Raw genomic sequence first — 18,349 nt, forward strand, 5'->3', positions numbered from 1 at the left:
TCTTCTCCAATGTTCTTCATTGGCAAATCTCTTCGCGTAAATGGAGGCCTCTTCGTTTGTCTAAATATTGGTACAGCGGAATCAAAGCTGAAAAGTCAAAATAAAACATCAAACAAGAATCCCAATAAAGATAAAGCAGAATTTATGTCAAGATTTTCAAGCAAGTTCGCCTATGCGGAAAAATCTTCCAATCAGCCAAAGTTTTTCCATTTGAAGAGGTGGGGGAGATGAAAAAGAAAAGAGAAATTGTTAAAATCACCATAAAAAATAGTTTTGAAATAAAAAAAGAATTATACAAATCACATGTAAATAGATTGCAACGACGTTAGGGAGGATTTATCAATTGTAAAAGCAACTTGAATGTAATTTAAGTGATTTTTCAAACTGTAACCTAAATTTTAATCCCGTGCCGAGCCACAGATGGCATGATTTTGGACTGGCCCGACATGATGGCATGCGAGCCATGCTAGGCATGGCACAATTATGCAGGTTGTGCTGGCATGGCATGGCATGGCACGATGTTTCGGGTTCGTGGCATGGCCATATATATTTATATAATAATATATAATATATTAATAAAATAAATAATTATTTTTAATTTTATTATACTATTTTATTTAATTATCTTATATATAAACAATTGTTTACATCAAAATTCATATAAAATAAAAATTTTAAGATTTTTTTTTTCAAATTTTTAAATAAACTTTTTAACTTTTGAAGGGATCCCGTGCAAATAAGACATGCAAAAGTCAAAATGTCAAAAATGACATGCAAAACTCAAAATGTCAAAAATGGTGGTGTGCAGAATAACGCGCGCTCCGCCATTTCACCGTCCACCTGAATGAGTGTAATGGCGGGATGGTAGGAATCTTAACCGTTTTCCTTCGTTGCGCAAGGTGATCAGCCGAGTCGGTTGGTTTTTCGTTAGTCATCCATAATAATTTAATCTTCTAATTTTAATGAAATCCTTTCTGCTTTTTCTCCTCTCTCTCTCTCTGTATGTTTGCCTTTCCTTGTTTCCCGAATTACCTCCTCGGTGAAATCTGAAACGAAGAAGGCAAATATGAACGAGAAGGCCTCCGTCACTAAGGAACTCAATGCCAAGCACACCAAGGTATTTTCAATTGTTTTACAAAAAAAAAAGCTAGTTTCAATCTTATTGTGTTCTGCTCAGTTTCTGATCGATGTTTTATAGTTATTATGATTTTTCCGACAGATGAAAACAAAGATGAGAATTTTCAACCCATTTCAATTCGGTGTAATGAGATTGGTTGGTTGGTTGATCTCTTTTCTTTCTTTGGGCCGAGAGCTTGATTGATTGATCAACTAATGTTCCTTGGGTCTGTGCTCGATTTCATTTTTTTTTTTTAATTTGAGTGTAATTAAGTAGCAGAAAAAAAAACGTGTTAGAACCAGCTTTCTTTTTGTGTTTTCTGGTTTTGTTTTTTGTGGGGTGGAGGTTTGGTTTGTCGCAGCTCGCAGAGCACTATAGTTGGGACGAAGAGATAGGGAAATACCTTAAATGCCAAAAGCATAAGCGGCTCTATGTTGTGATAATAAAATATGCATGAGAAACGCATCTTATTCATCATCTTGTTCACTTGAAATCAGGAATGACACAAAAGTGCAAAGATGGGACTTCATTAGAAATTTGTTCATACTCTAGGATTCCTTATTCTGAAGTAATGCTACTTGTGGCATAAAATGGGAAATCAATCAATAATTAAAGATAACTGCTAAACTTGCAATTAGCCTCATGTAGCTTCAGCATTCTTTTTTGTTTATTTTCATTTCTAAATTTGCAATGGTTTCTCTTTTATTAAAATGGGTTATATTATAAGCCAAGTAATGTCTCGATATTTGGATCCTCTTATGTGCAGATATTGGAGGGCCTTCTTAAGCTGCCAGAGAACAGACACTGCGCAGACTGTAAAAGCAAGTATGCATGTCTAAACATTTCTGTTTGGATAATAAGGGTTCTCCCCTTCTGTACATTAGTATTTACAAAAAACTGGTTTTATTTTACCCATCAGAAAAAAAAAGAGAAATTGGTCTTATGGTGTCATATATATAAAGGGCCACTACTAATGGTGGTCTTAGCTATCTCGGGTCTTGGGAGGGGTGGACTGGATTTGGACCTAACCTTCAGATATTTTTGCATGAAGTGGATATGGACCTAACCTTCAAGCTGAAAACTTCAGAAAACAGACAATTGGTTTTAGAAAGTTCTTCTAATAAAATTTGAATTTCCTTTTTCTTTGTTGGAATGTAATATGGAGTTCTGTGGTAATTAAATTTGGAAACTTTCTTGATTTAGCTCAACATCTAAAGTACAATATGGTAATTAATGGCCTTTTAGTTAAAACTGTTGACTTTAAGTGTTGTTATTATCTAAATGATGCCTGTGCTTATCATTTGGAAATGGACTTTGGAGACATTTCCTTTTGGGTGAGAAACAGAGCCAAATGTCTCTAGTATGCTTATTAGAGTCAGCTGCAGCATTTAATAGAATAAACTTCCCAACATTTTCCAACTGGGTAAGCAGTAAGCTGCTACATTTACTTAAGTGGCCTTTTGTGCTCTTTGTTCTTCTCCTCTCTTTTTCTTTAGGGGATCATCATCTCAAGAAGGAAGTCAAAGGTAATAAAAAGCCTACTGAGAAAAACAAGAAATAGAGTTGTTGTCCTTTTCAATAACAGAAGGGAAAAGAAATTGATCAATCCAAAAGTTGTTCTTTGGAAAAACTCTGCTGCTATTTGTAGCTGCAACTTGTGTATCTTAGTCCATGGTTTTAGTGAGATGATTGCTGTAAAGAAGGTTTTGAAACCTTTTTTTTTGTTAGAGTTTTCATACAATTTTTGCTTAAATAAACTTTACATGGTGATGGGAAGTTCAAGTATAACCAGGGTTTTATGACTGTTTTGGGGTTCAGATTGACAGGACATTAGAATGAACTATAAGTTTGCCCAGGATGCCTAGTGAAAGCTGAAATGCTGTAGCCGAAGCAGTAGAAGAGAGAAGAAGACCAAGAGATGCTGAGAATGTCGAACTGAATGACCCAGTCGACAGTACTATTATTTATATTAGAGTACAATACAATGTTACAAGAAATGACTGGAATGCCTCTGATTAGTGATGGGACACCCATACAACTTAAAACACTAAACAAACTTAGGCCCAATACATAACAACTTAAACTCAAATACAGGCTAATAAGAACTCTTATTAGTCGAACCATCAATACATGAAAACCTTCAACCTAACACTCCCCCTCAAGCTAAGCATGGATGTCAATCATGTTTAGCTTGCCAAGAAGGTCCAGAGATGGTGGAGAAAGACCCGTTAGCAACTCTCATCTTATCCTGACCAGACAACAAATGATATGAAGAGAATAAGGAGGACATATGTGTCATGTGGTCAGTTGCACCGGAATCAATAACCCAAGAAGTAGAGTCAATATAGCTAGTTGCACTAAAGGCAGAGATTGTACCTGATCTGGCAAGAGAGGTGGAAGCAAAAGAATTATTCCTTAGACGGGCTAATGCCCGGCTAAGGACCTCTACCTCACTAGCAGTGAAGCCCAAAGCACTAGCTCCAGAGGAATCAGCAACCTGCCTCATAGGAGAAGAAGACACTGTTGGTATATTCTGTGAGTTGTCACCATTGTTGGTGGTGACAAGATTCCCACTTGCCGCATGACCCTTCTGTTGCTTCTTGTCCTTTTTCAATGCAACTGGCTTCAGGTGAGGATACAGGACCCAACACTTTTCTTTTACATGTCTCTCACCACCACAATGAGTGCACTTAAGGTGCTTCTTGTCTAGATGTCTGTTTCCCTTAGTAGAGACCAGGGTTGAATGCTCTCCAAATTGTTCAGTTGGTTGAGTCTGAGAGTCAACTTGCATCTCCTTTCTCTTGACTTCTTCATTCCTCACTAGATAATAAACATGGTGTAACTTGGGCAATTCATCTCTCCTTAGAATTTGTGACCTTATACCCTCATACACTGGGTCCAGGCCAGCTAAGAACTTAAAGGCTCTGCTCTCTTCAATTTGCTTATCATGTCTCTCCTTGTCCCTGTTATTTTCCCAATCCAATATCAAGTGATGGTCAAGTTTTTCACAAAAACCTTCCAGAGTTGCAAAGTATGTTGCAACTGTCATATCCCCTTGCCTTATGGCAGCAATGTCTTGATTCAATCTGTAGATTCTAGCATTGTTTTTCTTCTGTCCATAGGTCTTAGACACCTTTTCCCAAATCTTGGTTGCTGTAGGAAAGTGATGAACAGTCCTGGCAACCCGAGGAGTCATAGAGGCAAGCAACCAGGACATAACCGTGGCATTCTCCTTGCGCCACACAGCATACTCTGCACTACCAACCTCAGGTTCCTTCTTGTTCCCATCCAAGTAGCCTGTGAGATCACGGGAAGTAATAAAAAACATTGCAGAAACGGACCACTCCCTGAAGTTGTATTCATCCAGCAGCACACTTGTAATCTGCAAGCTGTGCAGATTAGGGTTTTCCAGATTTGAAGACCTTGCAGCAGGTCTGTTATCCCTAGAAGAAACCTCTCCGGATATTGAAGACATCTTGATTGCAGCCTCTGTGTAGATGACACTGTTTAAGACTAGCCGAAGTGATCACAGTGCTGAAAAAGAGACTAGTTGCAGAATTGAAGAAGGTTCTGACAGCTCGCAACACTGTTTCAGACTTGCTGAGACTGTCACAGTTCTGAAGCAGTTCAGTTACAGCAGCAAATGAGGTGTTCTGGGCTGGTAACCGACCTGAAACTGAGGGCTCTCCACCACTATGCTATGCAGACTTCACTTGAGCTTCGAGTACTGCAACTGTGAAGAGAGTTCTCCCCCTTACGACCAATACTAGGACTGCTGAAATCAGTCCTCAACTAGGTCTGTCCTATACAGACCTCTCTTAGTAGCCGAATAGCTACTAACTACTAGGAACAGTCTAGTAGGACATCAGCTTCTGGGTCTTACTTCCCTTGCACCCTACAACCAAGGGAAACCCTAGGTTCGAACCTTGTGTTGTTCTCCTACAACCCTAGGGTTTCGCAGTAGCAACCCAGATAAAAAAGGAAAAGAAGGACAGCAAGAGAGAAGAGATGGTGTCGGCTGTAACCAGGAAGGTGCTTAAAGCTCTGATACCATGAAAGCTGAAATGCTGTAGCCGAAGCAGTAGAAGAGAGAAGAAGACCAAGAGATGCTGAGAATGTCAAACTGAATGACCCAGTCGACAGTACTATTATTTATATTAGAGTACAGTACAATATTACAGGAAATGACTGGAATGCCCCTGATTAGTGATGGGACACCTAGACAACTTAAAACACTAAACAAACTTAGGCCCATTAACACAGGCCCAGTACATAACAACTTAAACTCAAATACAGGCTAATAAGAACTCTTATCAGCCGAACCATCAATACATGAAAACCTTCAACCTAACACCTAGAAAGGAAAACTTTGGGGGTCTTAATGTTCTGGAATGGATCTGAAAGCTATTTATCAGATTGTACAAAAATCTGAATTCGAATTGGAGACTGGGATGGTAAAATTAGTTGAGATTAGAATTGCAAACAGAACAAACATCATAAAAGGAACATAGATTCTAGTACAAAAAATGTATTAGGATGATCTATACTAGGTGTCTTTTTGATAGGAAAATATTCTCTGAGGTTCATGAATTCATTGAAAAGAGAAATTCCAGTCTTCTTCATTATGAGTTCAAGCAAGGTAAAAGAAATAGATTACTGACCTAATTCTACCTTTGTCCTTGTTGACCCAAATTAATACCTACTTGCACAATAACCAACAAATAAGCTCTTTGACTGACTTTTTCCATAACCTTTTGTCTCAAACTCCCTTTATGCTGTAAGCCAAGAACTTCCAAAAGTAAGCAATTTATTTTAGCTGTTAAGCTCTAATTTCCTTCAAGAATTGACATGTTTATATTCTCATGATCTGTATAAAGATCAAGCTGTTTGTCATAGTTCCTTCAGTATCATAGATTTTGAATAAGTGCACAAAATTCATGTTTGTTCATTCAGCATCTCACTAAAACATGCAGAACCCAATATCCACATGGAGGCATGATAGGTTATTCCTGGAATTGATGCAATGCATCTTGACCCAAGTGCAATGAGAAATAGGCAAAGGTTCCCACACCCTTTGTACAAGGGCTGGTAAAGAAATTAATTCAAGAAATGTAAATTCACTTGGCTACTTGAAATTTAGGAACATTAATAGGAAGGCCTATGGAGTGAGTAGATACAATAAGGAGAAGGATTAATATGGCAAACTTATATGGAACTAAATAAGTTGTCTACATACTTGGCAATTCCGATTAAGATTAAGATGTGATGGAGAAGAAAATTGGGTCTGCCTCACTTAAGTAGTATTTATATTGTGTACATAAATTACACTTAAACCCTTAAATACCCTTACAATAACAAGTATACTCTCAACACACCCCTCAAGTTGAGCATAGATGTTGTACATGCCCAATTTGCATAAATTTGACTCCAACTTGGATCAATGAACATCTTTGGTGAAATAATTTGCTAACTGAGATTCAGACTTAACAAATGGAGACAAACTTCACCACCTGCAACGTTTTCTCTGATAAAATGTTTGTCAACCTCAATATGCTTGGTACAGTAATTTTATATAGGACTGTCAGAAATATTTTTAGCTGCCTAGTTATCATAGTACAAATGTACAATCTCATCGGGCATTCATAGTCAATGCCAATTTTTGTTAGCAAATTGCACAACCATAAAATTTTTGAAACTCCATGGGCCATAGCTATATTTAGCTTTTGTGCTTGACCTTGCACCTACTGGTTGTTTCTTATTCCTCCAAGAACTAGGCTATATCCAACAAATAAAAATACAATGATCACCAATTATGCCAACCCAATCAACATCAGTATAGGCTTCAATTTTGAGATGACCATGAGGAGAATAGAGAATGCTCCTTCATAGACTACTTTTCAAGTAGCTTAATATTCAATTTACTGCAGCCATACAAGGAAGTTGAGGATGATGTATATATTGAACCACCACACTAATAGCATACGAAATATTAGGAAGAGTCAAACACATATAGAGCCATTTTCCACAAGTCATTGGTACATACTCTTATCTGTTATTGGATCACCTTCTAAGCACAAATCTTGATTAAGATCAATAGGACTATAGGAGTGGAGTATCAGTTAGCTTGACTCCTAACTTGCTAGTGTCCTTAATCAATAAATATACCCTTCCTTGACCTTGCAACTTCAATAATTAAAAAAATATTTTAGTTTTCCAAGGTTTTCAATTTTGAATTCAGTAGCAAGATACTTCTTTAGTTGAATAATTTCTAATCATCACTCCTACATCATTCATCAATATAAACTATTAAGATAGTTATTGAGTTATTTCTCATCTTAATGAATAATGTATTATCTGATTGGGATTGCTTGAAATTCACATTCAAGAGAGCACCTATGAGACTATCAAACCAAGTTTTGGGCCATAAAGAGACTTCTTTAACCTACACATCTTGCCCTAACTCCTTGGAATAGAAACACCTAAATGTAATTTCATATATACTTTTTCTTGTAGTTTTCCATTGAGAAACCCATTTTTTACCTCCATTTGGTATAATATCCATGAAAATAGATAGAAAAAAAATTGGAGAATCCTTGGCTGAAACAATATACCCCAAAAACACAAACCAAAAGCCCAAAGAGCCCTTATTTGGGCGCCCAAATACAAAAGGAGACAATGACCAAAAAGCCCTTATAATTATAGATTCTCAACACTCCCCCTCAAGTTGAGCATAGATATCCATCATCCCAACATGCCTATATTACTATCTTCTCTTTGATGAAATATTGATCTACTAAATATGTTTTGTATGGTCATGTTGCATAGGATTATGAGCGATGTTTATAGTTGCTTGGTTGTCACAATAGAGTCTCATCAAAGCATCAATCTAAATTCCCATCTCTATTATTAAGGTCTTTAACCATAGTAATTCAAATACTCCATGGGGCCTTGTATTATGCCTTTTTTCTAGAACGAGCAACAACTATTGTTTCTCTCTTCTCTATTATACCACCTTGCCTCCTACTAGTATAGTAGCTAGAGGTAGATCTCCTATCATCAATAGATCTTGCCCAATCTACTTCAAATGCCCATGGTTGGAGTACATCATTCCCTTATCAAGGCATCCTTTCAGATAGGCAAGAAATTTTGCTTGCATGTGATAAGTCCTTGGTTCATGCATATATTGACTTACCACACCAACTGCTTCCTACTAGTATAGTAGTCAAATGTAGATCTCTTGTCATCAATAGATCCTGCCAAATCTACTTCAAATACCCATGGTTGGAGTATATCTTTCCCACGCTAGGGAATCCCTTCAGATAGGCAAGAATTTTGCTTGCATGTGATAAGTCCTTGGTTCATGCATATATTGACTTACCACACCAGCTGCATAGTATAGAGAACAAAGGGGCTTTAGGAAACAAAAGATGATGTGGGGCCTTATACCCTAGCAATCGAGATGGCATACAATTGATAATATATGCAACACACATAACATCCATCCTGAAATGTTTTGGAACATGGATATGTAATAACAATCCATGAGCAACCTCAAGAAGATGACGATTTTTTCTCTTAGCAACATCATTTTGTTGAGGTGTCTTAGCACAAGAGCTTCGATGAAGGGATCCACATAAAACAAAGAGCTCCGTGAGATCACTATGAAAATACTCCTTTGCATTGTTTGATTGGAAAATATGAATCTCAATCTAGAATTGAGTAAAAATCACGTATTGAAAATCTTTCACAATCTTTGGCACTTCATCTCTATATCGCATGGGATAAATCCAAGTATATTGGAGTAGTCATCAATCAATGTAATGAAATACTTATAACTAGTTTCAAAAGGTAGAGTAACAGGGCCCCAAACATCAGAATAAACAATGTGAAAATGAAATTCAGATATTTTATTTCTTAAAAGAAAAGAACTTCTACAATGTATACTCAATTGACATGTCTGACACGACAACTCATTTAATGACATAAGACTTAAATAATTTTGGAAACACAACCTTTTAGGACTCAAAAGAAAAATGACTAAGACGACTGTGCTATAAGTAAACTCTCACTAGACGGACTCAAAGACTGTGTGGCCACAAGACCAACTTTATTCTTCAACATGTAGAGACCATCCACCATACTTCCTCCTCTACCGATTGTCCTCCCATAGGTCAAATCTTGGAAAACACAAGAAGAGGGAAAAATGTTACTGAGCAATTCAAAGAGTGAGTATGCTATTGATGGAAAGTAAATCGATAGGCAATTTTGGAACATGCAACACATTTGTAAGGCTGAAGGGAAGGGAGATAGTTCCTTGACTGACTATGGTAGAGAATGACCCATCAACCAGTCTCACCATATTTCTCCTAGAGAGTAGGTTATATGCCTAAAACAAGTTTGACTTACTAGTGATTATCCATGGTGATTTAGATGTATAAGATGACACATGGTATTCAGTGGTAGAGTTACTTGATGTAGATACAAAAGAAGTAGGAGTGGGGCCAAAATCCACATGACAAAGTGTCCTACATATAACCCTAAATGGTCATGAGAGGAATTGATAATCACTTCCTTGGGATCAGAACCAGAGGGACATTCTTGAGATGCCATGGGACGAGTCTCTTGAGAGGCCACATTGCTGAATTGTATTTCTTTTGATTTTGTTGAACTGGCTTTTTTACTTTGATCAAATGCTGATTTTTTACTTAATTCCTGAGCCCACATAGGCTTCCCATGGAGATCCCAACATGTGTCTCTAGTGTGCCTGGGCTTTTGATAGTATGTGATCGTCCACCCTCTTTTATAAGTCATCATTCTTAAAAGAATCCCCTCCATTTCCACTTGTACCTCCCTTGACTACCAGGGAAACTGCTCCCCCTTTGAACAGTTCAGCACACTTCTACTCTCCTCAGACTAAACTAAGGCATAGACCTTGTTAGAATTCGGGTCTGCCTTAGAGTTCTGCCTGTTTGAGATCAGTTATGTAGAAGAAGAAAGGTGAAAGAGAGAGAGAAAGAGAGAGGAGAGAATTCTGGTTCGAGCTGAAAGAGTCAATTTGACTTCTCCCAGTCGGCCAGGAAGTATTTATATTATTATTAAAACATAACTGAAAAGACCTATGTGCCCTTACTTAAGTTAAGAGCACTTGTTCCAACACAACATTACAGATCAGCAACATTAATCTAGGTATAAACACACAAATACCCCTACGCTAACACTCCCCCTCAAGCTGGTGAGTATATATCATATACTCCCATCTTGTTACATATGTAGTCCACTCTTCCCCGACTCAAGCCTTTTGTAAATAAGTCAGCCCACTGATTTCCTGTATTAACATGTGTAGTGTCTAGCTCTCCATTCAGCACCTTCTCCCTCACAAAGTGACAGTCAACCTCAATGTGCTTGGTTCTTTCATGAAACACTGGATTATAGGAGATATGAACTGCAACCTGATTATCACAATAGAGCTTCATTGGAGTGTTAATGTTGTACCCTACTTCCTGTAGAAGGTTCCTTAGCCACACTAATTCACAGGCGGTGTGTGCCATAGCCCTATATTCTGCTTCTGCACTGCTTCTTACCACAACCGTCTGCTTCTTACTTTTCCATGTCACCAGGTTACCTCCCAGAAACGTGCAATAGCCTGTAGTAGACCGCCTATCAGACATAGAACCGGCCCAGTCAACATCAGAATACCCTTCTATTTCAAGTTTTCCCCCACTCTTATATATCAGACCGCGACCCGGAGCCCCTTTTAGATACTTCACAATTCTCAGAACTGCATTCCAACGAGGAATCAGAGGTTTTTGCATGAACTGGCTTACCACACTAACCGCAAATGAGATGTCTGATCTGGTAATGGTTAGGTAGTTCAGTTTGCCCACAAGTCGTCGGTATCTGCCAAGGTCTTCAAACACTTCATCCATATCACTGCTTAGCTTTGTATTTGTGTCCATGGGTGTTTCAGCTGGTTTGGCACCCAACAAGCCTGTTTCTTCCAGCAAATCAAGCACATACTTCCTCTGGCACAGGTTAATATCATACTTGGATCTCGCTACCTCTATCCCCAAGAAGTATTTCAGCTTACCCAGATCCTTTGTCTGAAAGTGATCCTGCAGATAAGTCTTCAGCCTGTCAATACCAATGTTATCATTCCCAGTAATAACAATATCATCTACATACACCACCAACAGTATTTTTCCTCTCGGAGAGTCATGACTAAATACAGAATGGTCAACTTTGCACTGTTTCATACCAAACTTCTTTACCACCTCACTAAACCTACCAAACCATGCTCGAGGAGATTGTTTAAGCCCATATATAGCCTTCCTTAATCTGCACACCTTACCATCCTCCCCCTGAGCAACAAACCCTGGAGGTTTCTCCATGTAGACCTCCTCGAGTAAGTCACCATGCAAAAAGGCATTCTTGATATCAAGCTGATATAGTGGCCACTTGTACATGGCTGCAAGAGAGATCACAACCCGAACTGACCCTATCTTAGCAACCGGTGAGAAGGTCTCTGTGCAGTCAATACCATAGGTTTGGGAGTACCCTTTTGCAACTAATCACACTTTCAGGCGTTCAACACTACCATCAGGCAGATACTTAACCGTATAAACCCATTTACAACCAATAGCTTGCTTCCCAGGAGGAAGAGCAGTGAGGTCCCAAGTATGATTATGATGAAGGGCTGAGAGTTCTTCTTCCATGGCACAACACCACCCTGGAGAGGCAAGGGCTTCCTGGACATCTTTAGGGACAACAACTGATGATAACAGGGTAACAAACTGGCGATGGGAGCGGAAAGGTGAGTAAGAGAAACATAATTAGAAATGGGATGAAGGGTGCAAGTACATTTACCTTTCTGCAAAGCAATGGGTAGATCAAGCTCAGATGCTAAGTGTGGGTCTGGTGCCGGATCCGTCGACGGAGATGTAGCCGGAGGAGTAGTAGCTGGTGCGCGTGGGCGATGTGTATACACATGACGAATAGGTGGGCGTTCAACAGGTGGTGGCACCGGAGGCAAGGATTCGGTCACGACTGGAACAAAGGAAGGAGGATCGACAATGGGAAGTGGAAGAGGAGGAGGTGATGAGGAGGAAGAAGCATCACCGGACCCCAAAAAGAACGGAGTAGACTCAAAGAAGTTGACATCAGCACACACAAAGAACCGTCGAGAACCAGGATGGTAACACCTATACCCTTTCTGGGTCCGAGAATAGCCAAGGAAGATGCACTTGAGAGGACGGGCATCGAACTTGTCATTCCCGGGACCCAGATTATGGACGAAGCAGACACACCAAAAACTAACTATTCTAACATGATCAATAATATATACATGAGTGTAGGCTCTTTTCCACCAACCTTGCCTTGTACCTTTCTATTGTTTCATCTACCTTATACTTCATTGAGAATACCCATTTAAACCTTACTGGTTCTTTCCCCTTTAGAAGATCCACAAACTCCTAGGTATACGTGCTAGCAAGATACTAAGGGCATGCCATCTAGAACAAATAGCTGGATAAATGTCCTTATGTCCAAGAATCTAATGTACAACAATTGCCTTTATTGGATAACACCAAAGGATGGTGGAGGGGTGTGTTAGAGAACAAGAGCGCAGTTGGCGGAGAATGCCTTTAGTGGAGTAAGAAAAGTGGGAAGTTGGAGGAGAGGTTGAATGCTCTTCGAGCAAGCTTGATAAGTAGAATAGTAGGGAGAGAAGTAGAAGTAAAGGAGTTTGAAAGTTGGGTGATCTTAGAGTGGGGAAGAGAAAAGGTCTTGGGAGTAAGGAAACTACAAACAAAGCTTTTACTAGTAATAGGAATTTGCAAAATAGGTTCTGGTGGAAGAGAAATCAAAGGAAAGAGATTTTAACTTAAGGATGGATTGGTGGTCACCGACGGTCGGAGTATTGGCAGAAGGTAGACGGACCTGCACGGCATGGATAGATATAGTGGGGATCCCACTGCATGCATGGTGCATCACGTAATCTGAAGAGCTATACTCGAAGTAGCAAGGAAGAGAAGAGAACCACATAACTGAAGAGAATGTCGAACTGTACTAGCCAGTCGACCAGTCCTTTATTTATAGATGAATATAGTACAAGGTACAAGAAATTACTGGGATGCCCCTGATTAGTGATGGGACACCCAGATGACTTAAATCATTAAACAGGATTAGGCCCATTAACATAGGCCCAGTTACAAGATAAGTTAAACATAAGAATGGGCTAATAAGAACTCTTATCAGCCGGACATCACTCTAACATTCTAACACTCCCCCTCAAGCTAAGCATGGATATCAATCATGTTTAGCTTGCCAAGTATGTCCCTGAACTTTGTTGATGCCAGCCCTTTTGTTAATACATCTGCAATCTGCATCTCTGATGGAGTATAAGACACACAGAGTTCTCCTGAAATAATCCTCTCTCTGACAAAGTGTCAATCAATTTCAATATGTTTTGTCCTATCATGCTGCACAGGATTGTTGGCAATGTTGATAGCAGCTTTATTATCACAATACAGCTTGAGAGGACCCTCAGTCTTGATACCAAGCTCATTAAGGAAAGTTCTGAGCCATAAGAGTTCAGCAACCCCGTGTGCCATAGCCCGGTATTCTGCTTCTGCACTTGATCTAGCCACAACATTCTACTTCTTACTGCGCCATGTGACTAGGTTTCCTCCCAAGAATGTACAGTAACCTGAGGTTGATTTTCTGTCTCCAATAGACCCATCCCAATCAACATCAGTGTAGGCTTCAATTTCAAGTCTGCTGTTTTTTCTGAATAGAATTCCTTTCCTTGGGCAAGTCTTCAAGTATCTGAGGATTCTTTCCACTACTCTCATATGAGGGGTCTTTGGTGAGTGCATGAATTGACTGACAACATGCACTGCATAGGCAATGTCTGGCCGAGTAAGGGATAAGTATATCAGTTTTCCTACCAACTTTTGGTACCTTTCCTTATCACAGTATTCCTCACCCATTGATTCTTGTAATCCATGGCTTGGTTCTATTGGAGTGTCTGCTGGCCTGCACCCCATCATGCCTGTTTCCTCTAGGAGATCTAGCACATACTTTCTTTGACATATGTAGATTCCTTCTCTTGATCTAGCAACTTCAGTTCCAAGAAAGTATCTCAGATTTCCCAGGTCTTTGATCTCAAATTCTGAAGCTAAGAACTCCTTCAGCCTCTTCATCTCTTTCACATCATTTTCAGTAATCACCATATCATCCACATACACAATGAGTGCTGTAAGTTTGTCATCCTGTCTCCTTGTAAACAATGTATGATCTGCACTACTCTGAGTGTACCTTATTTTCTTCATGGCCAAACAAAGTCTCTCAAACCATGCCCGGGGAGATTGCTTCAAACCATATAATGCTTTCCTTAGTTTACATACCTTCTTTCCAACATCATATCCAGGTGGGGGTTCCATGAATACCTCTTCATGAAGATCACCATTTAGGAAGGCATTCTTCACATCTAGCTGATGAAGTTCCCAAGAGAATTTTGCTGCTAGTGACAGTAGAACCCTGATTGTGTTGAGCTTTGCTACTGGGGCAAAGGTTTCCTTGTAGTCAATTCCTTCCTTTTGTGTAAATCCCTTTGCCACAAGTCTGACCTTGTACCTCTCAATTGACCCATCTTCCCTGTGCTTTACTGTGAATACCCACTTGCACCCAACAGTGCCTTTCCCCTCTGGCAGGTCCATCAATTCCCACGTCCTTGCTTTCATTAGGGCTTTCATCTCCTCATTCATGGCTTCTTTCCACCTTGGATCAGATGCCGCCTCTGAATACCTGGAAGGGACACATACAGAGGAAAGAGCAGACACAAAGGAATGATAGGCAGGGGATAAGTGTGAGTAAGAAACATAATCAGCTATGGGATGCCGAGTGGTACAAGAATGAACAGGCTTACAGAGAGCAATAGGAAGATCCAAATCTGAATTGAGTGAGTCAGAATTACCTTGAATTGCAAAGACAGATTGATCTGAGTTCAACTGGTTGCAATCATGAGGTTGAGGGGCCTTCTTCCTTCTACTGTATGTAAGTATCTCTTCCTCTTGTTTACTGGAACCTTCAGAAGCATCAGCCGAATCTGGAGAAGTAACTGGCACAGTGGGAGTCTCACTAGGTTGACCCGGAATGTTACATCTAGTAGTAGTGGAAGGTGATGAAATGGGAACAAAAAAGAAAGAGAATGAGAATCCTCTTCCAACCCACTACTCTCCCCCTGAAGAGGATTCTGAGAAGACTGGAAATAGGGTTAAGACTCAAAAAAGACTACATCCCTGGTGACATATTTTTTCTTGGAGACAGGATCATAACACTTATACCCCTTCTGCGTAGGAGAGTACCCCAAAAATATTCCCTTTGTAGCCTTAGGATCCAGCTTGGTCTTCTTTGGATCCTTCACATGTATGAAGCATGTACAACCAAAAACCCGCGGGGGAAGAGGAAATTCTGGAAGAGTGGGACACAAAACAGAGAAAGGGGTCTTCATACCCAGTACCTTAGATGGCATCCGATTTATTAGGTATGATGCAGTGAGAACAGCTTGAGACCAATATTGCTTGGGCACATTGTGCTGGAAAAGAAGGTCTCGAGCTGTCTCCAATAGATGCCTGTTCTTGCGCTCAGCAACCCCATTTTGCTGAGGGGTGTAAGCACATGATGATTGATGTAACATGCCTGCATCTTCCATGAATGAGTTCAGGGATCTTTCAAAGTATTCAGCTGCATTGTCTGAACGGAATTGCTTGATCTTTTTATCAAATTGTGTTTCAACCATCTTGCAAAACATCATAGTTATCTGGGGAACTTCATCACGTCCTTTCAACAGATAAATCCAAGTGCACCGAGAATAATGGTCAATAAAACTGATAAAGTAACGGAAACCATCAATGAAAACAATGGGTGAAGGACCCCAAACATCAGAATGAACCAAATCAAAAGGGGCTTGAATTTCATTACTAGAAATTGGATACATTGATCTACATTGTTTTGACATTTGACACACATCACAAATTAAACTCTGACTCGGAATGCCCTTACATAATTCGGGAAACAACATTGCTAAAGAAGAAAAGGACAAATGACCTAGCCTAACATGCCACAAGTGCAGCCTAGCTATTGACTCCACACTTTCCGGACTAGTAGTAGAAGCTTGCAAGGCTGAGCTAACATCTTCATCAAAATAGTAGAGGCCCCCATACTCATGACCACTCCCAATCGTTCTCCTCGTCAATCTGTCTTGAAAGACACAATGAGAAGGAAAGAAAGTTATACTGCAGTTCAAATTTTTCGTAAGCTTTGAAACAGACAACAGATTTGAGGTAAGACTAGGAACATGTAGGACTGATTTAAGAGAGAGATCCTTGCTTAGGTCAACCACCCCCTTTCCAGAGATGGTGGAGAGGGACCCATCAGCTACTCTCATCTTGTCCTGGCCAGACAACAAATGATATGTAGAGAATAAGGAGGACATATGTGTCATATGGTCAGTGGCTCCGGAATCAATCACCCAAGAGGTAGAATTAATGGAACTAGTTGCACTAAATGCAGAGGCTGTACCTGATTTGGCAAGAGAGGTGGAAGCTAAAGAATTGTTCTTCAGACGGGCTAATGCCTGGCTGAGAACCTCTACCTCACTAGCTATGAAGCCCGAAGTACTTGGTCCGGAGGAGTCGGCAACCTGCCTTGCGATGGAAGATGACACTGTCTGAGTACTCTGTGAGTTGTCACTACTGTTGTTGGTGGCAAGATTCCCACTTGCTGTGTGGCCCTTATGTTGCCTTTTGTCCTTTCTCAGAGCAACTGGCTTCAGATGAGGGTACAAGACCCAACATTTCTCCTTTGTGTGTTTCTCACCACCACAATGTGTACACTTGAGAGACTTCTTGTTTGAAAATCTATTCCCCTTAGTGGAGACTAAGGCTGAATGTTCTCTAGGTAGTTCTGTTGACTGTGTCTGGGAGTCAACTTGCATCTCCTTTCTCCTTACTTCTTCATTCCTCACCAGGTAGTAGACATGGTGAAGCTCAAGTAACTCATCTCTCCCTAGAATCTTGACCTTATACCTTCATATACAGGGTCAAGACCCGCCAGAAACTTGAAGGCTCTGCCCTCCTCAATCTGCTTGTCATGCCTTCCCTTATCATTGACATTTTCCCAATCCAAAATCAAATGGTGGTCAAGCTCTTCCCAGAGGCCTTCCAATGTTGCAAAGTAGGCTGCCACGGACATGTCTCCTTGCCTTAGGACTGCAATGTCTTGGTTCAGCCTGTAGATTCTAGCATTGTTCTTTTTCTGGCCATATGTCTTAGATACTTTCTCCCAAATTTTAGCAGCTGTGGGGAAGTGATGAACAGTTCTGGCCACCCTAGGAGTCATAGAGGCCAGCAACCAAGACATGATTGTGGCATTTTCCTTGCGCCACACGGTGTATTCAGGACTGCCAATTTCTGGTTGTTTCTTGTCTCCATCCAAATAGCCTGTGAGCTCACGAGAGGTAATGAACAGCATTGCAGAGACGGACCACTCTCTGAAGTTATACTCATCCAGCAGCACACTTGTAATCTGCAAGCTGTGTAGATTAGGGTTTTCCAGGTTTGAGGACCTTGTGACAGGTCTGTTATCCCTAGAGGAAACTTCACCGGATAGTGAGGACATCCTGACTTCAGTCCAAGAGTTGTTCACAGTACTGTAGGTGGTTCTGTTATGGACTGGCCGAAGTGGTCACAGTGTTCACAGTGCTGGTAGAAGTGTTTACAGTTCGGGTACAGTAGCAAGTAAGGTCTGTAACTGAACCAGTTCACAGTGCTGGTAAAAGTTTAAGGCTGCAACTGTGAAGTGCAGTTCTGTAACTGTGTAGTGCAGTGCTGGTAAAAGTAAGGTCTGTAACTGTGTAGAGCTGATAACCGACCTGAAGAAAAAAATCTGTAACTGAAGTTGCCACAGTTCTGTAAGAGTCTTGCTGATGCACCGAAGCCACAACTGTAGAAGAAGCTAAGTCTTTACCACTTGTTCTGCACAAGTCTTGCTGGAGCACGAAGCTGCAACTGTAGAGGAAGCTCTCCCCCTTTCGGATAGTGCTAGGACTGCTGAATCAGTCCTCAACCAGGTCTGTCCTATACAGACCTCTCTTAGTAGCCCAATAGCTACTACTTGCTGGAGATAATCTAGTAGGACATCTACTTCTGGGTCTTACTTCCCTTGAGTCCTACA

At 40.3% G+C, this 18,349-nt stretch overlaps 1 protein-coding gene across 7 annotated transcripts in view; it reads left to right on the forward strand.

Annotated features, from left to right (window-relative positions):
• Nucleotides 1–761: 761 nt before the first annotated feature.
• Nucleotides 762–18,349, forward strand: part of AGD15 (ARF-GAP domain 15) — a 90,100-nt gene continuing 72,512 nt past the window's right edge. The window contains exons 1-3 of one of the 7 annotated variants that reach the window (XM_088902543.1): nt 762–899; nt 1,061–1,117; nt 1,884–1,942. In XM_088902543.1, the coding sequence (XP_088758669.1) occupies nt 1,101–1,117; nt 1,884–1,942 (76 nt within the window). In that variant the 5' untranslated portion in view covers nt 762–899; nt 1,061–1,100. Of the gene's footprint in view, nt 1,118–1,883; nt 1,943–18,349 lie in introns of all 7 variants that reach the window. The other 6 variants (XM_088902542.1, XR_016085195.1, XR_016085194.1 and 3 more) reach the window with 6 other exon arrangements.

Source organism: Nelumbo nucifera, chromosome 4 (genome assembly GCF_055504915.1).
Source record: "Nelumbo nucifera cultivar China Antique chromosome 4, China Antique-T2T, whole genome shotgun sequence".
Classification (NCBI taxonomy): Eukaryota; Viridiplantae; Streptophyta; class Magnoliopsida; order Proteales; family Nelumbonaceae; genus Nelumbo; species Nelumbo nucifera.